Genomic DNA, 22,538 nt, shown 5'->3' with positions numbered 1-22,538 from the left:
GCCCCGGGAGTAGCTAGTGTAGTGCTCGGGGAGGAGTTGCCCTTAGATAAGGGGGGTGAGTGGGCGCGTGTCACCTTAGTGTCCCTGGGAGATCGGGAGATGGTTCCTAAGATCCAGGTGCCCTCAAATACTGTAAAGTACGGGCAGTGGGTCACCATCAATGGCCAAAGAGGGGAAGCTCTGAGAGACACAGGAGCCAGTATGACTATGGTAAGGAGTCAACTGGTGTCTCCAGAGCAGGTGATTCCACATGTACTCCACCCCGCCGCGATGGCTGACGGCAGATTGGGCCACTACCCTGTGGCCGAGGTTCCCTTTGAGTGGGAAGGGGTTGCAGGTTCACTTCGAGTTGCCGTAAGCCCTGCCGTGCCAGTCGATTGGGAAATGACATGGAGCACAATTCTTGGAAGGAGGTGGAATACCGGACTCATTCTGAGATCCTGGGTACACCTGAGACAGATCGGCCACCTGCGGTGGTGGACCAGGAGTCCATGGGGAGGGAAGTAGTCTCCCTGGAGGACTTACCTATCCCTGCTGAGTGGCATGTGGAAGGAGGGCCTACCAGAGAGAAGTTTTGTAAGGGCCAGAAGGAGTGCCCTACCCTTGAGGGACTGAGGCGACAGGCCGAATCCCAGGCAGCAGGGAACGTTGCTGGGAACTACCACATTTACTGGGAGGATGTACTCCTCTACAGTGAACCAAAGATACCTTTGCCCGGTTCCTCACGGGCCTTGGTAGTCCCTCAATGTCACCAAGCCTTTCTTTTGGAACTGGCTCATGAAATTCCCTTGGCAGGACACTTAGGACAGGACAAGACCTTTGCCCGGCTTGTCCCCCACTTTTACTGGCCTCAGATGAAAGTGGCATCCGACACATACTGTCGGACGTGTGTATCCTGCCAAGCCAGTGGGAAGACAGGGGTGAAGCTGAAAGCTCCCCTGGAACCACTTCCAGTCGTTAGCACCCCATTTGAAAGGGTGGGCATCGACATTGTGGGGCCATTGGATCCACCAACTACAGCTGGTCACAGGTTTATCCTGGTTCTGGTGGATCACGCCACACGGTACCCAGAGGCAATACCTCTGAGGACCATTACTGCACCTGCAGTGGCTAGGGCCCTGATGGGGATCTTTACCCAGTAGGTTTCCCCAAAGAGGTTGTGTCCGACAGGGGGACCAACTTCATGTCCGCATATATGCGGGCTATGTGGAAGGAGTGTGGAGTGACCTACCGGTTCACCACTCCTTATCACCCACAGACCAATGGTCTAGTGGAAAGATTCAACAAGACCTTGAAAGGCATGATATGAAGTCTGCCTGAGAGCCTGCGGAGGAAATGGGACGTCCTCCTACCCTGTTTGCTGTTTTCCTACAGGGAAGTGCCACAGAAGGGAGTGGGCTTCAGCCCCTTTGGGCTTCTGTATGGACACAACTAAGTGGGGCATCAGTCTTTCCGCCCCCTTCCCCTGAGGGGTGGTTGGGGCAGAAGCTCACTAGACATCAGGGAAAGCTTCTTGTAAAAAAAATGTATATATATAATATACACACAACCCACCATGCGCATGGCCATGCCCCCAGAGCAAAGTATTTCTTCCCCTCTGACAAGTGGTTTGGGGTGACTACCCCAATCTTTCCCCACGCCCTACCCCACCAGGGCAGGGGGGGTCAGGAAAGCCCACTAGACACCAGATATTTTAAAAGTAATATAGGGGTAGGGGCTGCATGTCCCCAAACCGGAGCAGACAGTCTTTCTGCCCCCCCTCCAGGGTGGATTACCTCCTTTCTGCCTCCCCGGGATGCACAAAACCCACTAGTCACCAGGGCATTTTTTTCTTTTTAAATATATTAGGAGGCAGCAGACAATGGGTATTGCCATGCCCCCACCCTAAATAAATGCGTTGACTGTCTTTCTGCCACCCCTGAGGGACCGAAGGGGGTGATTACCTGCAATCTGCCCCGAGTGTGGGGGGGTGGAGAAAGCTCACTAAACAGTAGGAAAAAACAAAGCAGGCAGTCTCTCTGCCCTCCCTAGGGGCAGATGAGTGTGATTAGCCCAATCTTGCTCCAGAGGGGTGTCAAGTCCACTAATAATAATAATAATAATACAGAAATTTATTGAGCGCGAACAGCTACCTCTAGGGAGGTGTCCCGGCGCTAGAGAGTCCCACAACAAGAGTAAGTAGTCAGGAAGGGGGGCAGGATTATTGCGTAAAAAGCCAGGTTTTTAGGAGTTTCCTAAAGCTTGCTTCTGACGTGGCGGATTGGATGGCAGGAGGCAGGGTATTCCAAAGTTTCGCCGTGCCGGCCGAAAAGGACCTGCCTCCAAGTCTCGCTTTCCTTATGTGCGGTACAGTTAGCTTGAGTAGGGAGTTTGAGCGTAGCTCACGTTTTTGGTGGTAGCGGGGAAGTCGGAGTTTCAGATAGTTTGGACATGTGCCTTTTAGCGCTCTGAAAGCCAGGGTTAGCACTTTGAACTTAATTCTGCTTGCCACTGGTAGCCAGTGCAGCTCGTGCAGATGCGGAGAGATATGCTGCCTAAAAGGGACCCGTTTTATTAATCTCGCAGCCGCATTCTGCACGATTTGTAAGCGTTGCACTGCATATTTAGGTAGACCAAGATAGAGGCCATTAGAGTAATCGGGTCGAGAAGTGATTGTTGCGTGAACAACCGTTTTCCGGCACTCGACTGGTAGCAAAGGCAGAAATTTCCGCAAATTTTTGAGTTTATGCAGGCAGCCCGTGGTGAGCTGTTGTATATGCGGCAAGAAAGACAACTTCTCATCCCATTTTACTCCTAGATTTTTTGCATGGGGGCTGGGAGATGGGGCAGGGCCCATTTCCGTTGGCCACCACAGATCCGGAGGGGGATGTTTGGGGTTACCAAAGAATAGCACCTCCGTTTTGCTCGCGTTCATTTTAAGTTTGTTTGTGTTCATCCACTTGGCCACGTCTTGCAGACAGCCCCTGATTTTGCTAAATGCTGCCTCGGACATGTCTGTGTATGGGAAGACTAATTGCGTGTCGTCCGCGTAGGATATTGCCTTGACCCCCCATTTGGCAATCAAGGTAAAGAGTGGGGCCAAGTATACATTAAACAGCAGGGGGCTGAGTGCCGACCCTTGTGGGACGCCACACCAGAGATTTTTTGGTCCAGAAGAGAAGGGGCCCAAGGCCACTTTCTGGGAGCGATTAGTGAGGTAGGAGAGTAGCCAGTTGAGAGCTTTGTCTCCAATACCTATGTCCTTAAGTCGGGTCACCAATCTGCTGTGATCTACAGTATCGAAAGCAGCTGATAGATCCAGGAGCACCAGCATAGCTGATGCCCCTGAATCTAAGGACCACCTGATAGACTCGGCAACCTCAATGAGGGCCGTCTCGGTGCTGAAACCGGCCCTAAAGCCCGACTGAGTTGCATTTAGACAATATTTATTTTGGGGTTGCTAACCCCCCCCCCCCCCCCCCCCGCCACCACTCTGGGGCCCAATAGATTTTCTGCCCCTCCGGCATGGGGGCAGGAAGACTGGATAAGAAGTTTATCCCCAATCTGCCCCCGGCCCTGGGTTCAGAAAGTCCATTAGACCTCAACTTCCACCTGGAGAACAACAACGACCGCAACACCATCACCCTGCTCGACAACCTCGCCACCCTCGGACTCAAGCAGCTGGTGTCCACCCCCACCCACCTCGCAGGACACACACTCGACGCCGTCTTCTCGTCCAGCAAACACATCGCCTTCGGCCACACCACTGGACTCCACTGGACGGACCACAGCTGCGTCCACTTCACCTTCAGAAAAACGACGATCCACCAGCAACAGGTTGCTCGAAGAAGCTGGAACAAGATCACAGCCGACCAGCTCGCCGCTTCCCTGAGCCAGCACCCTCCCGCCAGCTCAGCGAACCCCAGCCAGGCCGCCGACAACCTCACGAAGTGGATCAGCAGCTGCGCGGACGAACTCGCCCCACTAAGGACCCCGCCCAGCAGACCCGGCAGCAAGAAGGCCCCTTGGTTCACCGACGAACTCAAGAGCTCCAAGAAGAACTGCCGAGCCCTCGAGAAAGCCTGGAGAAGGGAACCAACACCGGACAACATGACCACCCTCAAGCTTGCCACCCGGAAGCACCATCAACTGATCCGCGCCACCAAGAGAACTGCATTCAAGGACCGGCTGGACAACAACGCACACAACTGCAAGGAACTCTTCAACATCGTGAAAGAGCTCTCCAACCCTAACGCCGGAAACAACAACATCACCCCATCGCAAGACCTCTGCAACTCCCTCGCCTCCTACTTCCACAACAAGATCGCGGACATACACAACAGCTTCAGCACGCAACCGACGCTAGCCACGACCGAACCACCGCCCCCCACCACCATCATCCACGCCTGGGCTCCGATCAGCACCGAAGACACCGTCCGCATGATGAACTCTATCCACTCCGGATCTCCAACCGACCCCTGCCCTCACCACGTCTTCAACAAGGCCGACGCGATCATCGCACCCCACCTACGGGACATCATAAACGCCTCCTTCGACACCGCCACCTTCCCGGAGAGCTGGAAGCACGCCGAACTCAGCGCCCTGCTAAAGAAACCTACAGCGGACCCCACCGAACTCAAGAATTACCGCCCCATCTCGCTCCTCCCGTTCCCAGCCAAAGTCATCGAGAAGACCGTCAACAAACAGCTGGCCGCCTTCCTCGAGACGAATGGATCCCTCGACCCCTCACAGTCTGGCTTCCGAGCCAACCACAGCACCGAGACCGCCCTCATCGCTGCCACCGATGACATCCGAGCCCTGATGGACAACGGAGAAACAGCGGCCCTCATCCTCCTAGACCTCTCCGCGGCATTCGACACGGTCTGCCACCGCACCCTAGTACAGCGCCTCAGCAACGTCGGAATCCAGGAGAAGGCTCTGGAATGGATCATCTCCTTCCTCGCTGGTAGAACACAGAGAGTCCGCCTACCACCGTACAAGTCAGAGGCCACCGAAGTCATCTGCGGCGTCCCTCAAGGATCGTCGCTGAGCCCCACCCTCTTCAACGCCTACATGAGCCCCCTCGCGGCCATCGCACGCCAACACAACCTCAACATCATCTCCTACGCTGACGACACCCAGCTGATCCTCTCCCTGACCAACGACCCCGCCGCCGCCAGAGCCAACCTTCTCGAAGGGATATAAGACGTAGCCGAGTGGATGACGACCAGCCGCCTGAAGCTGAACTCAGACAAGACGGAAGTCCTCATCCTGGGTTCCTCGCCCTCCGCCTGGGACGACTCCTGGTGGCCCCCCGCCCTGGGCACCGCACCCAAACCGACAGACCACGCACGCAACCTGGGCTTCATCCTGGACTCCTCCCTCTCCATGACCAGACAAGTCAACACCGTCTCCTCGTCCTGTTTTAACATCCTGCGCATGCTACGGAAGATCTTCCGGTGGATCCCCACCGAGACCAGAAAGACGGTCACCCAGGCCCTCGTCACCAGCCGACTGGACTACGGCAACGCCCTCTACGCCGGAACCACCGCGAAGCTCCAGAAGAGACTCCAGCGGATCCAGAAGGCCTCAGCCAGACTCATCCTCGACATCCCACGACACAGCCACATCTCCGGACATCTGAGAGACCTGCATTGGCTCCCCGTCAACAAAAGAATCACCTTCCGTCTCCTCACCCACGCACACAAAGCCCTACACGATCAAGGCCCGAGCTACCTCAACAGTCGCGTCAACTTCTACGCTCCCAAACGCCAGCTCCGATCAGCCAGTCACGCCCTCGCCGCCGTCCCCCGCATCCGAAGAACGACAACAGGAGGAAGGTCCTTCTCCTACCTGGCCGCCAAGACCTGGAACTCCCTCCCGACCGACCTGCGCCTGACCCAAGACCACCTCTCCTTCAGGAGGAAGCTCAAGACCTGGCTCTTCGAGCAGTAGCAGCACAACCCCCCCCCCCTCAAGCGCCTTGAGACCCTCCGGGTGAGTAGTGCGCTTTATAAATATCTGATTGATTGATTGATTGATTGATTAGACACTAGGCCTTTCAAAAGGACGCCATATTGCAGCCCCAGTAGGGTCAGTAGATACTTTTCGACCCCCTGGGAGGCTGATAGGCTTCCCCCAATTGTGGAGGCTGCCCCAATGGTGCCCCCAGATGGGGGAGGGAGTAGAAAATCATATTGGGAGACTCAGGCGAATGCTGGGTGGAAGGAAGTTTGGGGTTCCCTGCAGATTCCAGAACTTTCCATCACTGAAATGTGAATCAAAGTTTGAGGTTTGCAAGAGATTCTGGGTAAAAAAGACCCTGGTGAGAGCCACACAAGTTACCCCACCCTCGGGGCCTAGTTTTTAAAAAATGTGAAACTTTGCTACGTTTACAAAGGTCCCGGCTGAGCTGGGGCCGAAACTCCACAGCTACCCACTTTAAAAGTGGAAAAATGTGATGTATCCATTTGCCTTGTGGGCTGTTTCCTGTCTTGGGCACTAGGCCTACCCATACCAGTGAGGTACCATTTATATCTGGAGACGTAGGGGAATGCTGGGTGGAAGGAAGTTCGTGGATTGCCGCAGATTCCAGAACTTTCCAACACTGAAATGTGAGGAAATGTATTTCTTTAGTCAAAGTTTGAGGTTTGCAATGGATTCTGGGTAAATATTCTGGGGAGCCACACAAGTCATGCCTGGATTCACCCAGGTGTCTAGTTTTAAAACACATGCAAGATAAAAGGTTTCGCTAGGTGCCCGCTGAGCTCGGACCCAAATTCCAGTGCTACCCACATTGCAAGAAAGGGTCTGTTTTGAGAGCAAAAATGTGATGCATCCATGTGTTTTGGCTCATTTCCTGCCATGGGCACTAGGTCTATCCACATGAGGGAGGTACCATTTTTATTGGGAGACATCTGGGAGCATAGAATTGTATAATATTTGTTATTGCCAATTGGATTTTGCTGCTTTTGTGGTAAATGTAATCGAGTGTGCAAGACATTTTGAAAAATACCCTCTAAATCATATGCTAGTACAGGTACCCACAAATTCAGATATGTACAAATAACCACTGCTTCTAAACACCAAATCTTGTGCCCGTTTCCTTGCTACAAAAAAAGTTATTGTCTGCGAAGGGTGAACACTTTTGACGGACAGTTTATTGGTGATTTTCCTCCCCATGGAGGTTGTTACAAGCTTTTCCACACATGCGCAGGATGGAGTTTGAGAGCACTGACAGAAATATGTGTTCGAGGCATATGAGCTGCAGATTACACACTGTGCATAGATGGCCACCTAGTGTTGGGCCCGGATGTTTGCAATTTGTTTTTGTTGTAGAAAAGTCTTTGGAAGTCACAGGACAGGTGACTCCTCCTTTGAATCATACTGTGCATGGGCATCGGCTCCATCCCCAGGTTGTTTTTTCCCGCCACCGGGCTCGGATGTGTTTCCAGCTCTCCGTGTTGGAACCGATTTCCTTTGACGCGCAATCCTCACTAGCTTCCAGAATTTAGTTTTGAATGCGTTTCCAGTCGACGCTACTCTTCAACATCGAAGATTTTGATTCCGGTCGTCGACGACCGCCTTCGGGCCTAACTAGGCCTCGACTCCAGCTCATGGAAAGGACGCCATTTAAAAAGTGTCCTCAATGTGGGTCAAAGTTTCCCCACACCGACCTTCATGAGGTGTGTAACCTCCGCCTCTCCCCGGAGCACGAGGCCAGAGACTGTTCCGCTTGTGCCTCCTTCCGCTCCAAGAAGACGATCCGGGACCGAAGAGCTAGGAGAACAATGGCTTGATCTTCAGCTCCGATTCCAGACGACATCTTCGCAGAGGGCGTCGATGTTCCAGAACAACATGGCGTCAACAGCAACTCCGAGGCAGAAGATTCCGAAGTCGAGAACATCACTCCAGCACAGCGGGTCGTAAGTAAGACCGTCGACCCCAACCCTTCCTCGACACAGTCAAAAAAGGCTTCGGTCACACCCTCGCCCTCGGGCTCGGGTGCACACCGAGTCTCTGCTTCTACTGCCCCACCTTTGGGCCCGGCTAAGAAGATAGCTAAGCCTTCCGGTGACTCGGGCTCGAGTCGGCCTCCCCACGGTGGTGGCGCACACCTACCGGCACCGAAAAAGACAACATCACCTACCACGCCAGCATCGAAACAAACGGCGCCGAAACATACCGCTACTCCCTCGGCACCGAAACCCAAGTCAGAACCAAGCAAACATGCTTCGGATTTAAAAAAAACACCGGAACCGAAAAAAACATCAGATCCGAAAAATGCACTGGAACCGAGAAAACCATTGGAGCCGAAAAAGACTCCTGCTTCTCCTGTTAAACACATTGCCAAAAAACCAGAAGAAGCTATTTCGGTGCTGAAACCTCCCTCCGCACCAAAAGATCGACCTCCTGCAGAGGACTTATTTCACTCAGACCCTGCACAAAAGACTCTGGTTAAAGATGCAATCACTGGTCGATTAACTCAAGTTAAAAAAAACGACCACTGGATACACCTGCACCGGCTCCTCATCCAAAAAAGGACATGTCTACCTCTCCTCTAAGAGCTCCTTCCCCTTCTCCTCCACCTATGCCATCACCACCTGTGCCCCTACCACAACATTCCCCTACATCCTCTATCATGCCAGATGATGACAACAGGGATGACCGCTCTGATGATATAGGGGGTAACGCAGATGATCCACCTATTCCTCGAGGCTCACCTGACCCGAGGGATGATTATAACACCCCAGTAATCCCTAATATCCCTCAAGACGACATATACCCCTCTAGGCCTTCTCCACCAGAAGACACTATGGGCTACAATCAATTAGTACACAGAGCTGTGCAGTATAATGGGTAGACATGCATACAGACCCTGTAGATGAAGACTTCCTAATGGATACCTTTGATAATGCACAAAGATCCTCATCCATTTTACCCTTGCTTAAAGGAGTGATTAAGCATGCTCCTGAAGTCTTCAAAGACCCAGTTAGAACTCGGGTCATAAACCCACGAATAGAGAAGAAATATAAAGCTGCCCCTTCAGACCCAGCATATATTAAAGGCCCAGTACCACTAGACTCGCTTGTGGTTTCCAATGCACGCAAAAGAGCAAATTCACAAACCGGTGAAGCTCCCCCACCAGATAAAGAGTCTAAGCTCCTTGACGCATCGGAGTAAAGAACTGCGTCTCAAGCAGCAAACATGTGGCGTATTGCCAATACACAAGCATTATTGGCAAGATACGATAGGGCACATTATGCCGAATTAGAATCATTAATGCAGCACCTCCCTGATAAGTACAAAGATAGAGCAAATGAACTTATCCAAGAAGGAAAACATATTACAAACACCTCCATTCGTTGTGCACTTGATGCAGCAGACACTGCCTCCAGAGCAGTTAACACCAGTATTTTGTTGCGTAGACATGCCTGGCTACGCATATCAGGGCTCAAACCTGAAGTCCAAAGTGCTATACTTAACCAACCCTTTGATGAGCAACACTTATTCGGACCCAATGTAGATGTATCCCTTGAAAAGATGAAAAAGGATACAGATACGGCCAAATCTATGGGAGCCCTGCAGTTGCAGGCTCCCAGACGTTCATTTTGCCGCTCGCTCCTGTTACAAAACAACTTCCTTATCAAGGACGCCTACTTTCACATTCCTATCCACACAGCGCACAGAAAATATCTCAGATTTGTGCTGGACGGGCAGCACTACCAGTTCAAAGTGCTCCCATTCGGAGTCACAACAGCACCAAGGGTGTTTACCAAATGCCTAGCAGTGGTAGCAGCACACTTAAGAAGACAGCATATTCACGTCTTCCCATACTTAGACGACTGGCTCATAAAAGCCAGCTCATACAGCCAATGTGTACAACACACTCAGGCTACGATTCAACTGCTCCATGTCTTGGGATTCACAGTAAATCACACCAAGTCACATCTGCAACCTTCACACATACACCAATATCTCGGCGCTACAATAAACACCCAACTAACACTAGTCTATCCCTCTCCAGCCAGGATAACAAGTGTACCAACTCTCCTAACAAGATTCAAACTACAACACTCGCTTCCAGCTAGAGTGATCATGCAGCTCATAGGAATGATGGCATCTTGCATATTTATAGTACCTCACGCAAGACTGCAAATGCGTCCACTTCAAGAGTGCCTAGCATGTCAATGGAACCAGGTTCATGGTCAATTAACAGACCTAGTGTTGGTAGACAGTCAGACTCCTTGTTCTCTGCAATGGTGGATCACCAAAAACCTTTCAAAGGGCCGACCGTTTCTAGAGCCAGTTCCTCAAATAATCATGACAGCGGACGCATCGCTCTCCGGCTGGGGAGCTCACCTACTGCATCACACCATGCAAGGCAGGTGGACACCGCAACAAGAGTTACTCCACATCAACCACTTGGAGTTACTAGCTGTTTATCTAGCCCTAAAAGCATTCCAAAAACAAGTATCAGGCAAAGCTGTTTTAGTCCACACAGACAATATGACAGCCATGTACTACATAAACAAACAAGGGGGAACACACTCTACAGCTCTCTCAGTTAGCACAGCAGATATGGAGATGGGCTATATCACTAATGCTCTTACTCTTAGCCCAACACGTTCCAGGAGTTCAAAACACCATGGCAGATCTGCTAAGTCAACAGACACAGCAGATCCACGAGTGGGAACTTCATCCACAAGTTCTTCAACCGTACTTTCAAATGTGGGGACAACCTCGGATGGACCTCTTCGCCACCCACGAAAACGCAAAATGGCCAAACTCCACCGCCAGATATCCACACCTGCTGTCCAAAGGCAATGCGATATAGATGAACTGGTCAGGCAGTTTGCTTACGCTTTTCCTCCTCTCCCACTACTTCCGTTAGTGGTACGCAAGCTACAGCCACATTCACTAACACTCATTCTAGTTGCTCCAACTTGGGCCAGACAACCGTGGTACACCACGCTGCTGCAACTATCTGTGGTACCACACCAGAAACTAAGCCTATCTCCAAGCCTATTAACACAGAACCATGGAGAGATCAGACACCCGGACCCAGCTCAGCTCAACCTAGCGATCTGGCTCCTGAAGTCATAGAGTTTGGTTACCTCAACTATCCTCCAGAATGCAAGAACGTTATTAAAGAAGCTAGATGTCCGACTACTAGAGCATGTTATGCTGCTAAGTGGAAACGGTTTGTAATATACTGTCAAAACAACCACATATATCCTTTAGATGGGTCTATTCAACACATCATAGGATACCTATTACACCTTCAAAAGTGTAATTTAGCCTACACGTCTATCAGACTACACCTTGCTGCCTTTGCAGCATATTTACAAAATAGACAACATCTATCTCTTTTTAGAGTACCTGCTATAAAAGCTTTCATGGAAGGACTCAAAAGAATAATCCCTCCCAGAAAGCCACCTTCACCAGTGTGGAACTTAAACATTGTTTTCACATGGTTAATGGGACCTCCCTTTGAACCGTTACTTAAATGTGAATTGCAATTCCTAACTTGGAAAGTAGCTTTCCTAGTAGCTATTACTTCTCTCAGAAGAGTTAGTGAACTACAAGCATTTACCATTCAAGAACCCTTTCTGCAAATGCATCATAACAAAGTGGTTCTACGTACTAATCCTAAATTCCTTCCAAAAGTAATTTCACCATTCCATCTAAATCAATCTGTTGAGCTGCCCTTATTTATCTCGCAGCCACAAACAGTCGCAGAAAGAGCTCTACACACCTTAGAAAAGAGCATTACTGTACTACATCGAAAGGACACAAACTTTTCGTAAAACTAAACAACTTTTTGTGTCTTTTTCACCACCACATAAAGGCAACCCCATATCAAAATCGGGGATAGCTAGGTGGATTGTTAAATGCATACAAATATGTTACCAGAAAGCCAAGCGTACGTTAACAATTCCTCCAAAAGCCCATTCTACAAGGAAAATAGGGGCTTCAATGACATTCTTAGGGAACATTCCCCTAGATGATATATGCAAAGCAGCTCCATGGTCTACACCGCACACATTCACAAAACACTATTGTGTAGATGTGCAAACTAAACAACAAACCACTGTGGGCCAGGCTGTACTAAAGGCTCTGTTTCAAACAACTGCAACAGATAAGGGTAGTCGCCGCTAAAGGTAGGTACTGCTATACAATCTATGCACAGTGTGTAATCTGCAGCTCATATGCCTCGAACGGAAAATGCTACTTACAAGTATGCATCTGTTCTTGGCATGTAGATCTGCAGAGTTACATACGCCCACCCGCCTCCCCGGCTGCCTTTATCTGTTCCAGTATTATCTTAATTAGATACAAATCACATGGACAGCACTACTTCTTGTACAGCTCCATCACTTCCCGAATGGCGAAAACCAATCTGGGGATGGAGCCGATGCCCATGCGCAGTATGATCCAAAGGAGGAGTCACCTGTCCTGTGACTTACAAAGACTTTTCTACAACAAAAACAAACTGCAAACATCCGGGCCCAACACTAGGTGGCCATCTATGCACAGTGTGTAACTCTGCAGCTCTACATGCCAAGAACAGATGCATACTGGTAAGTAGCATTTTCCTTATCCCTGATGAAGTCCTCTTGGCGTTGGCTGGATTTTTGTATGTGAAAAATAAATGTCTTTTGAAGATTCAAGATGGTCTGCCGTGGATCTATGAATTGAATGAAGAACTTTCTATCTTGACGGACTGATTGGTGATTAATTCAATGTTCATATAATTTAATCACTCAAGTGCTCTTTTGATATTTAGTAGTGCTCCCTGCATTGTTGAGAATTGCTTCACAAGAAGGTTGGGGGCCCATGAGCTATAGGCCCTTTTGGAAGGTGTAGCTCTGTACTTTGATTTATATGTAATAACGCTTGTGCTGTCCTGGAGAGCCACTACTTTCATTTTTGGAGCATAGAATAGTATAACATTTATTACCAACTGGATTTCGCTGCATTTGCGTCTTTCAAATGTAAGCCAGTGTGTAAGAAAAAAGACATTTTGAAATTCAGAGATGTACAAAAAAACACTGCTACAAGGCGAAGTGCGTCCCTCTGGGAACCTACGGGGCAGAAGTTTGGGGTTACACTTTTCTAGATTCTTTACAAATAATTGAGAATGTTTCTTTGTAGGCTGTTAGTTACCCCTAGGAGCACTGCCAGGTTAATCACCGATCTGGAATCTGGCCTTTCTTTTCTTGAAGATGCAGTCTTAGCTGCCCCATTGCTTCTGTGGATTAAAGTATGGACCGCCCCGTTTTGGTCCTTCACCAAAGAAATTTTGAAGGACTGTCTAAAATTAGAACAAGTTAATGCCATCCCCTGGTTGTCTTACATAAGAAAATCTTGATCTTCCCTATTTCTTTTTTCCCCAAACAAACTTACTGGAAGTGCAGAAGATGAGATGAAAACAGCTTTATACCTTCATAGAACCCAGTTGAGGCAAACAACATTTTTCAGCTTCAATTTCATGCTATTTAGTTTTCAAACAAGAGATGGTTGTTGAATGGTATCTCCTTGGATCACTAATATAGAAGATAGGTTCTCCCTTACCCGTTTTAGATTAGGCACGGTCCACTTTCTGGTAGCTCACCCCCAACCGGTTTCATGTTTTCAGGGTTTACCCCTTTGTCCCTGTGATGGCCTCAAAAAATAATCTCTTGTCCATTTGATGTTTTTCTACTGGTTTTATTCCCAACTCGGAACGTCTTTTTTTACAAACCATTCTGCTGTCATTTGGGGTTGGAAGTTATAATGCCAGCTTATCAGCATCTTTTACGACTAGATTCAAAACATTTTTTCTTTGCAATTACTAGTTTTATCTATGCAGCTTTAAAAATCAGAAATGGAATTGGCTCAACATTTTTAACAGTTGAATTTTGAATATTGACCCTTTTAACTTTATCAGGTATCCTTTATAATTGATTGCTTTTTACAGGTGTTACGAGTGTAGCTCATTATAATACGATTTGCTCAAGTGGTATGTTTTATGCCACTTGTCGGTTTTACACAGCCCCACGTAAAACGGATAGATAATTTGTCTGACTCTTTTCCGTAATGACACCCTGAGTAACTTGGTGCACCCTTTATGTAATCTTTTATGGGCAATTTATAGGTTTTAGTTTTCTCAGGCTTGCCTTAATCATATGGTATTCTAGTGTAATGAAATGCTGTAAAATGTATTCAATTTTATTTTGTGCTTTTGCACTGTCCTGTATTTTGTGTTTTTTTTAACATTTATCCTGTTTAGTTTTTTGGGTTCCCTTGAACCAAATAAAGATGTATGACTGACTGACTGAACTACTGCTCCTAAACTCCACATCTAGTGCACATTTCAGAAATACATGGGTTTCCTTGAACCCCATTTTCACTCTACTTATTTCACCATATGAAATGCATGGTACACAATGAAAAAACATTGTACATAGTTCCTCAGAATTGCATGATCTCTCCCTATAGCTGTTGAAATCCATGGATTTAGCGCAACCTTTCACTTGATAAAACATGTTGCAGTTGTACTTGTTACTTCCTTTGCTGTTCGTGAAAACATGCATAGTTATGCGCCATTACTCCTAAACTTTAAGAATCGGTGGCACTAAGGTGAGTCTTACATAACATAACAATGCTGATACATAGCATGTGCATTGATGAAATATACCAACACTACAGAGCTGTGCCTTGCAGCATTACATTTCCAGCCTGTAGATTTGCTGCTACATCATCTGTTTCAACAGCACCTTTGGATCGCTCACCAGCAACGCTTGCCCACATATCTGCCAAGAGGTGCGATGTCTTTTGTGGACAGTCTGACCTGGTACACCAATAAGCAGTCGTCAAATATAAAATATAATAGAGCATCTATTGCAGTACCTCTTATTAGTACATATTGGCAATTACCAGTGTGTACTTTTGGGTTAGCCCCACTTTCAATTCAAAAGGTATTTTTTGATTTGCCTAGAACTTTGGACCCCATGGACAGATCTGAACTAAAGTTGTGAATTTATGTGCAGGGGGCAAAAATGGCTGGATGGGTTTGAAACATATTTTTTCCCATGTTATCTCACAGTACAACATTTTGTCGAAGGCACGTGAATAATTAAAAGGCTGGCAACAAAGAGTAAAATATCGAGGGTGTTTGTGTACGTTATTTAACACAACTTGTGAATTTCATGGGTTTTTGGGGTTTTATGTTTGCTGAACCATAACTAACCTAACTAAACCATCACTAACCTTTCTTTTAATGTATATATTTTAAAGACTCAAACTCCCCAGATGATGAAGAAATGTCCTTACATTTGCCATAGCTTGACTTGTGTAACGTATGTAACTTGTGAGCAAAATGTACCTATGCAATTTCCTCTCTTAACTCTCCTCTTGCTTAACTCACAGGATGACGGTAACTTGCTCACTCATGGGTCATTCCGAACAATTATTTTTTGAAGACTACCAGTATGTGGATTGCAGAAGCAACAGCACAATTCCTCACCACATATACAGTCTACCACCCTGAAATAGTTGAAAGATGGTTGCAAAGTAATTTTGTATAATCCGAGATCTACAACGTGTGTATCCTGGAAGTGCCCCCACATAGACTTCAGCTTTGCAGAAATTACTTCTCAGCCACAAAATGTTTGCTTTAGACCTTTCTCAGCAAAATATTTTCACAGTAACTGGCATTTGCCATTTTAGCTCGTAAAGGCTTTGTTGTTTTTACACTAAATGTGAATTCTAGAAAATGTATGACCTACATCTCCTGTTACGTATTATTAATTTTTCATAATCAGTTTTTTAATTTGATTTACTTCACAAAGCTGTGGATTATATGGCCAGCAATCCCGTAAAAATGTCCCTGTGGTTTTTTATATCCTATATAGAAAGGAGTGGCTCTCCTACCAGAACCAGTGGCAATAAAAATGTACTTAACATATCAAAACGAATTCCAAATTGTGCCACGTATGCCATAGGGCAGCGTACCACCCACAGTGTGTGTGCTGCAAGTAGATCACAGAGAATAAGACAATGATTTGTACTCGCACAATACATGATATTAAATCATGTACTCTTTTTTGATTGTTTTAAAAGCAAAATACTTTTTAATGTGTATTTTGATTGAGCACAATAATGTTTCCAAATGCATGCTTAAGTATTTAGGGGTAATGTAGGTGGCTTTCTCACAAACGTTAAATGTAGAAATGATCCATTATTTGTTTGAATTCGATGTCTGGGAATTTTCCTATGTGGATAGAAGTAGTTAGAATGGTTTGTTAGGTTTTATTGCCTTTTGTATACCCAAGTGCACTTCGGTTTTTATACTCCTGTTCGATTTGAGGGATACGTTTCAGGTGCATGTTCTGATTTGTACCATGATTTGAAATACTTTGAACAGATAAAAGGCCTAAAAAATGTGACCAGTTGCTGGTTAGACCCAGTGATGCATGCATCGTAAGCAGGTCACTATACCGAGCCTTGTATTCTGTTGGGTCAAGGTGAGTTGGGGCTCTCTGACAAACCACGAAAAGTATATACCTCTTAGTAATGTTGGCACTGTTTCACCACGAGCCAAATCTAATGTTCTGCCTAACATCTGCAGAATGATGAGCAGAGTGCTTTTTGTGTAGCCCATTTTAACTTGTGGTCTGACGTCCGAGTCAAATCTCAAACTTCAGATTGTTGAGTTAAAGTTGTGCCTGAACTGGAAAGGAGGACATCGTTGTTTGCATTTTAAAGATCGAAACAGAGACTTTATAATGGCAGTCAGGCCTTCATTGTCAGCTGCTCTTCAACGGATGCCTTCCTATGTTGTATTAGTCCTCCACTGTGTTAAAATACATACCAGCTCCTTTTTTTGAGGACTGAATCTAGTTGTTCTAGCACCCTCACCTATTTACATAGATTACTCATTTGAAGGAAGTATGTGAAAGGTAATTCTCATACAGAGAGTATAAAATTGTTACTTTTGGGACTTGTTACATATAGACGACAGTGAGATGCCAATAGTCTGATTCGTTGTATCACCAGGGCATACATGTAGTTTTTCCTAGGACTACTAACTGCTCAAAGAGTTCTTTTCGTGCTTTTAACAGCAAACACAAGTCTTAAGCAGGAAATGAAGGTTACATTCTGTTATTGTTGATAATTTTCAGTTACTGTGAATAGTGTGTTAGATTATTCTGCGTGAGATCGTATTTATACGTGTAAAATATTTCACCTATCATCGTTTAGTGAACATGTATTTCACTGTTAGACTTTAACAGACTTTGATCATCTCTCTCGTGACTGTCTAAAAGGGATTTTCTTTTTACATCTTTCATACATTTTGTATTCCAGAGTTGGTATGTGACACTGCAATAATGCAACTTTGAATCTTTTTTTATACCTGCTTTGATACATAAACACCGTGTATGTTGGGGAAAGGTTAATTGGAAGGTATTGTGAAATTTGTCATATAATATGTAATTTACTAGAAAGGGAAATTAGTGTGCTATTTGATTACTTGGACTTGTGAATGCTACCTTCCCTATTGCCACAGAGAGTGGCATGCTTAGTTTTACCAGAGTACATTGTTTAATGTTTATTTAATTTACTTCCACTTCCACAAATGATGATAAAGTAATTCTAATCACTTTCTTTTTTGCTCTGTTTGAGCCACAGTTAGACATCTGGCATTACTCTCATATTTTTCCTGTGCTGTGGTTTAAGAACTCTGGCGCCAAAGGAAACTTTGAAAGTCAAATGCATGACAGCTTGTCTGCTTTTACATGTCTATTCTTTGTAATAAATCTCAAGTCATGCATATACAGTAACTTTGTGGCACTCTGAATGAAGAATAATATGTGCAAATTTTCATTGATTGCTTGAATAAATCAATGTATTTTGTAACTGCTCCCAGAATGGGACCTTGGATTGGAACTCTTTCTTTGACTGATATGGGCAAAATGAAATAATGCTTGATGGATGTAGTATGCCATTCACCTGGGGCACCGCGCACAGAGCCAGAACAAGCGAGTGACTTGTAGAAAACAAATTGGGTTTCCTTTAGCTCATTGGTACCCAGAGGAGGCCAAGTACGACAATAAAAAGGTACAGATACTACAGATCTGACTTAACATTACAAAAGTGGTAAGTTTACCTCTCTATTAGGAGCCACAATACGCTCTTAGAACACACCTTGGTCCTGACAAAAGCCTCTAGAGTTTTCCACGAGGCTGAAGCATGTTGACCAATATCAGTGCAGAAGATTAGTAACCGGATCTACATACGCACCACTATCCTTTTTTAATTTCCCACATCACAACTTCTCCAATAAATACTTGTGATAAAGTGTTGTAGGGAATTTGAACTCGCTACACCAGAGCACGTACACGCCGTCCCTTTTTTCATTTCTATCCACTACTGACAAACCAGGTGGTCTTCCTCCAGGTGGAGGTAAGCATATTTACAAAGATAAAGATCCAATGATGATGCAGTAACAGTACACTGAGGCAGAGAATCAAGATATATCGCCAATTGCCTTGTTCATATATGAGAGTTTTTATGACGGTTCCCACACGAACAAAGACCCTGGTTATACAGGACAAGTTGTCCATTCTCCCCGCTCTCTGATTTTTGTAGTGTGCCATAGACCGCAAACCTGGTCAGTCTTTGCGTGCAAGGGCCATTCTGTTGTCATTGTCTTTCAATACTGAGACTGTTAAAGTTATGTCATCAGACATAATATTAAAGCATACTTGAGTTGTAAAGATCAACAGATCTAATAGTTGACTTTCAGATCATGTGTTCATGTTGTAAAAATCTTTCTGGCAAACTAGTTTGTCACTCTGTCCAATCTGGTATGGGATTGCTGGGATTACACGCAATACTAGAACATCTTCATACCAAGAACTCCACCCTTATATTAATGCACCTAGTATTTTTTTCATCTGGCATTCAGGAAATAGGGATTGCTTTTCTTATGTTTACCCAAAATAAATTCATTGCATAGTTAATAAAAAACAATTGCATGTGATGCTCAAAAAGTGCTAGCAGTTTGTGCCAGATGTCATATGACTTCTAGTTAAAAAGAGGAATAAATACATAATACATAAGATAAAAAAATCGTCTGATCTTACAGGTGGGGCATAGCCTGTCAGTTTCTGGATCTGTGCTTCCTTTTTCTTATTGATCTCCAACAACATTGATAAAAACCATTGCATTTAAAGCTAGAAAGTGCTAACAATTCATGGAACGTATTATGTAAACTTCTGGTTAAAAAGAGGAATACCTACATAATACATAAGGTGTGAATAATACTTTCTTACAGTTAGGGCATAATCTGTCAGTTTCTGGGGCTATGGTCCTTTTTTTTTTGTTTGTTCTCCATCAGCGTGCTCTTAAAGTGCCTGTGTATTGTGCAAGTAGTCTTTGTTTTTTTTAGTTTGTAAGGTGCGGTTTAACCCTTTCTGATGTCTGTGATCAGAATAATGCGCACCTGATGTCCGCTACGCCCTTATTAATTATTCGTGATCTTAAATGTGCAAGAGTGTTGAGAAATAAACAACCTGGTCAATGACCCTAGTCCCGTGTGCCACCGTAATGATTCTCCACCAAATGTAAGAATTATTTTCCCTGGCAGGCTAGAGGTATTGTAATTCCACTCAACCAGGGGATGATAACTTGCTTGCAGGTACGGATGTGGAGTGTAAAATACAATGGTTTAAGTAGCTTCTTTATTTGTCCCCAAACTAGTGCGGGTGCAAAAGATGTGGGTGATTATCTCTGTTTTTATATCCACATAGATGACATCGTGGATGCGCAGGCTGCCCTTCCATGTAGGAATGAGATCTTTTGTGTCGAGGTGCCTAAAGCAGTATAGCATAAACAAACATTTTAAAGGTAAAGAAAAATTAGCTGTCAAATGATTGGGGCCTCAAACTGCAGTGTGTATTAACTACTGTCCAGGCATGTCGTCTCTTTGCAAATATATTATTTTCCTGTAGCTGAGACAAAAGCTTTGTTGAAGAATTAAGTATTCGAAAGAAGGCCGTTCTTTCCAGGCTGCTTGCCCATGCTACTTTAATGCCTAGTTAATCTATTGTCACTCCTAAGTAGTCACCACAACATTTTTTTTTTTTCTTCATCTGACCCTGGATTTCCAACCAGCATAGGTTATTCAGGGCACCACTCTCTGAGGCACGGAGTCTCCAACATAATTTGACGAAAGCACGCAAACTATGCTGCTTTTGATTTTAAAATATATTTTTTTAAAGAACATTTCGAGCTGGACCTGGGCTGGTGAAGTTGATTTTGTAGGCATTCGTTTGTAACAAATTCACGATGGCCGTTTCCTTTCCATGCATGATCCCCAAGTTGTATCCTAGAGTTGGAATAAGTTGGGCTGACATTATTGTCAGCAGATATTCAAGCAAAGGGCAGCTGTGTTTCTTTTTTATCAAGTTAAATGCAAATGTTAATTAATGCTCTTTCACCTGTAGTATGGCCAGATGTTGTTTAATGGGCAGCTGGCACGCCATGTTAATCCCCAGATACTTCTATGAAGGTACAGTCTCAACGTCTTTGCCCTTTATAAACCAAGTGAATGAGTTGTGTTTTGAGTTGGCAGCTAGGTTCAGCTCTAAAGCCTGCTGCTCTATGTTACCTGCTAATGCATCGGTAGACCTTTGAAGCTCAATGTGAGTTTGGCTCAAGATGACGATGCCATAAACTTATTGCAAGCGTGCAATTTTCTCGGTTGCTGGTTTTGGTGAAGGCTTTCCAGTTGTGTCAAGTAGCTTTCTATATCAGCAAAACACAAGTTGAATAGACTTGGGGTTAAAACACACCCATTTTCAGGCCATTCATTGTGTGGATTTTTGACGTTACTCTGCTTCCATTTCCATCTTTGACCTGGTCTTATGTGTCACTTTACAGAGCTATTATTGCGTGTAACAGTTTCCTTGAGAGACCCCATTGTGCCAATTTTGCCCAGAGAAGGCCGCAGGGGAATCTTATCAAAAGTGGATTTGAGCTCAATGAAATGTAAGCAAATAGTATTTTTGCTGTATTGCCTTTTCCTCTAAGATAGTTAATACTGACAGGTTTGTAATTGTCCCCAGGCCTGATCTAAACCCTGTTTGTGTTTTTGGTATTGTTTTTTTCATTAACCAGGTTTGAAGGTCTCGAAGTAAGCAAGAGGCATACAATTTGTCTTCTACGCCATTTATCACTAGTAGCCGGTAGTTAAGAGGCGACTAATGACTGCCAATCTTATAGATGGAGTGGAATATGTTCCCTTTTCCAAGTTGGTGGAATTATGTTTACCCGTTTTCCCTGGTCCCACCTAAGTGTCCTTCTCCTATCACCATTTGGAGTCTTGACAGTTTTTCCCGATGCAGGGCTCATCCTTGTCAGCAGATTGATTCCAATGTTAAAAAATACTAAACCAGAGTTTTCACTTCCATCGCTAACCCTGTGCAGGTGGAGTCCTTTCAGTCACCTATGCCAGATCTCTTCAGAACTGACCTTTTACCTTCTAGGTCACTTCGGTACAGCAGACTAAAGCCTGCAGATTGTATTAATTTGGTGGCTCCGGCTCTGATGCCACCTGGCTCTGCCCCTCCACAGAATCCAGCCTTTGTGTCCTTCAAGGCGCTCCCACCTTCGGTACCTTTCTCGAAGTTGGATGAGTGTATTAGAGTGTCAAAAGTGAAATCTAAGGTTTGTGTTAATGATGAGCCCTTGGTGCTGCCTCTTTGCAGGGCCAGAGATTTGTCTGAATGAAAGAAATTGTTGGGTCTGATTCTGATGCTCTTGCAATGCCTGATAGGGATTATTACCAAAGATGATGACTTATATGCTGATAATGTCTTCTTCTCTTACAAAACAGACACTGGTGCATACTTTGACTTCTAAAAGTGCAAGTATTTTGGATATTGCTCTTGAAGGGGCTATCTGTTATACCTTTGGTCACCTTCAGTGGCAGTTTATTCATTCCCCATGGTGGTGCGAAAAGCAGCAGAACCATTGGTACTGATTCTACCCTTTGCTCAGCTAAAATCGATCATTTTTTAATGTTAATCTTGCAGCTCTCGTCAACACTTTCATAGCATTTGCTCCCTATTATTGGGGCATTCCTAGAGCCCGACATAGCTGCTTTGATAAACTTTTTCTCTGGCCCAGGATTTAACAGATTATTAGAAGGCACAAACCTGTCCCGTGTGATCTGAAGTACTTGTTATGCCACCATTCACTAGGGGCTGGTGATCCAAGCCTCCTCCATAAACTTGAAACCAATATCTTTCTCATAATGGCAACTTCAGACTGAGAGCCTAAATGACGGATTCTATTAGACAAAAAGCCTTTTCACTGACGGCCTCGCCCTCTTCATGACATACACCTGGTGTCTCTTGTCCATGCCCTGTGGGAGCAAGCAAAAATGACTTAACAATCTTCCAGATTACTTCAAAACTGGCTAAAGATGGTTTTGATGTGACAAAACTAATCCTGAAGTCCGCTTTGACTCAATAGACACCTTGACTTAACTGTGGGCATGGCTTTCA

General features: G+C 45.5%; 1 protein-coding gene across 1 annotated transcript in view; it reads left to right on the top strand.

The window, feature by feature from the left end:
* TMEM106A (transmembrane protein 106A) overlaps positions 1-17,883 on the top strand; it is a 332,818-nt gene extending 314,935 nt beyond the window's left edge. Inside the window, exon 8 of the mRNA XM_078645301.1 lies at positions 15,394-17,883. Within this exon, the coding sequence (XP_078501427.1) occupies positions 15,394-15,514 (121 nt within the window). The 3' untranslated portion in view covers positions 15,515-17,883. The remainder of the gene's footprint in view (positions 1-15,393) is intronic.
* The last annotated feature ends 4,655 nt before the right edge of the window (positions 17,884-22,538 follow it).

Source organism: Lissotriton helveticus, chromosome 5_1, assembly GCF_964261635.1.
Source record: "Lissotriton helveticus chromosome 5_1, aLisHel1.1, whole genome shotgun sequence".
Classification (NCBI taxonomy): Eukaryota; Metazoa; Chordata; class Amphibia; order Caudata; family Salamandridae; genus Lissotriton; species Lissotriton helveticus.
The sequence above is the reverse complement of the archived record's forward strand: the minus strand, read 5'-3'. Positions and strand labels throughout refer to the sequence as shown.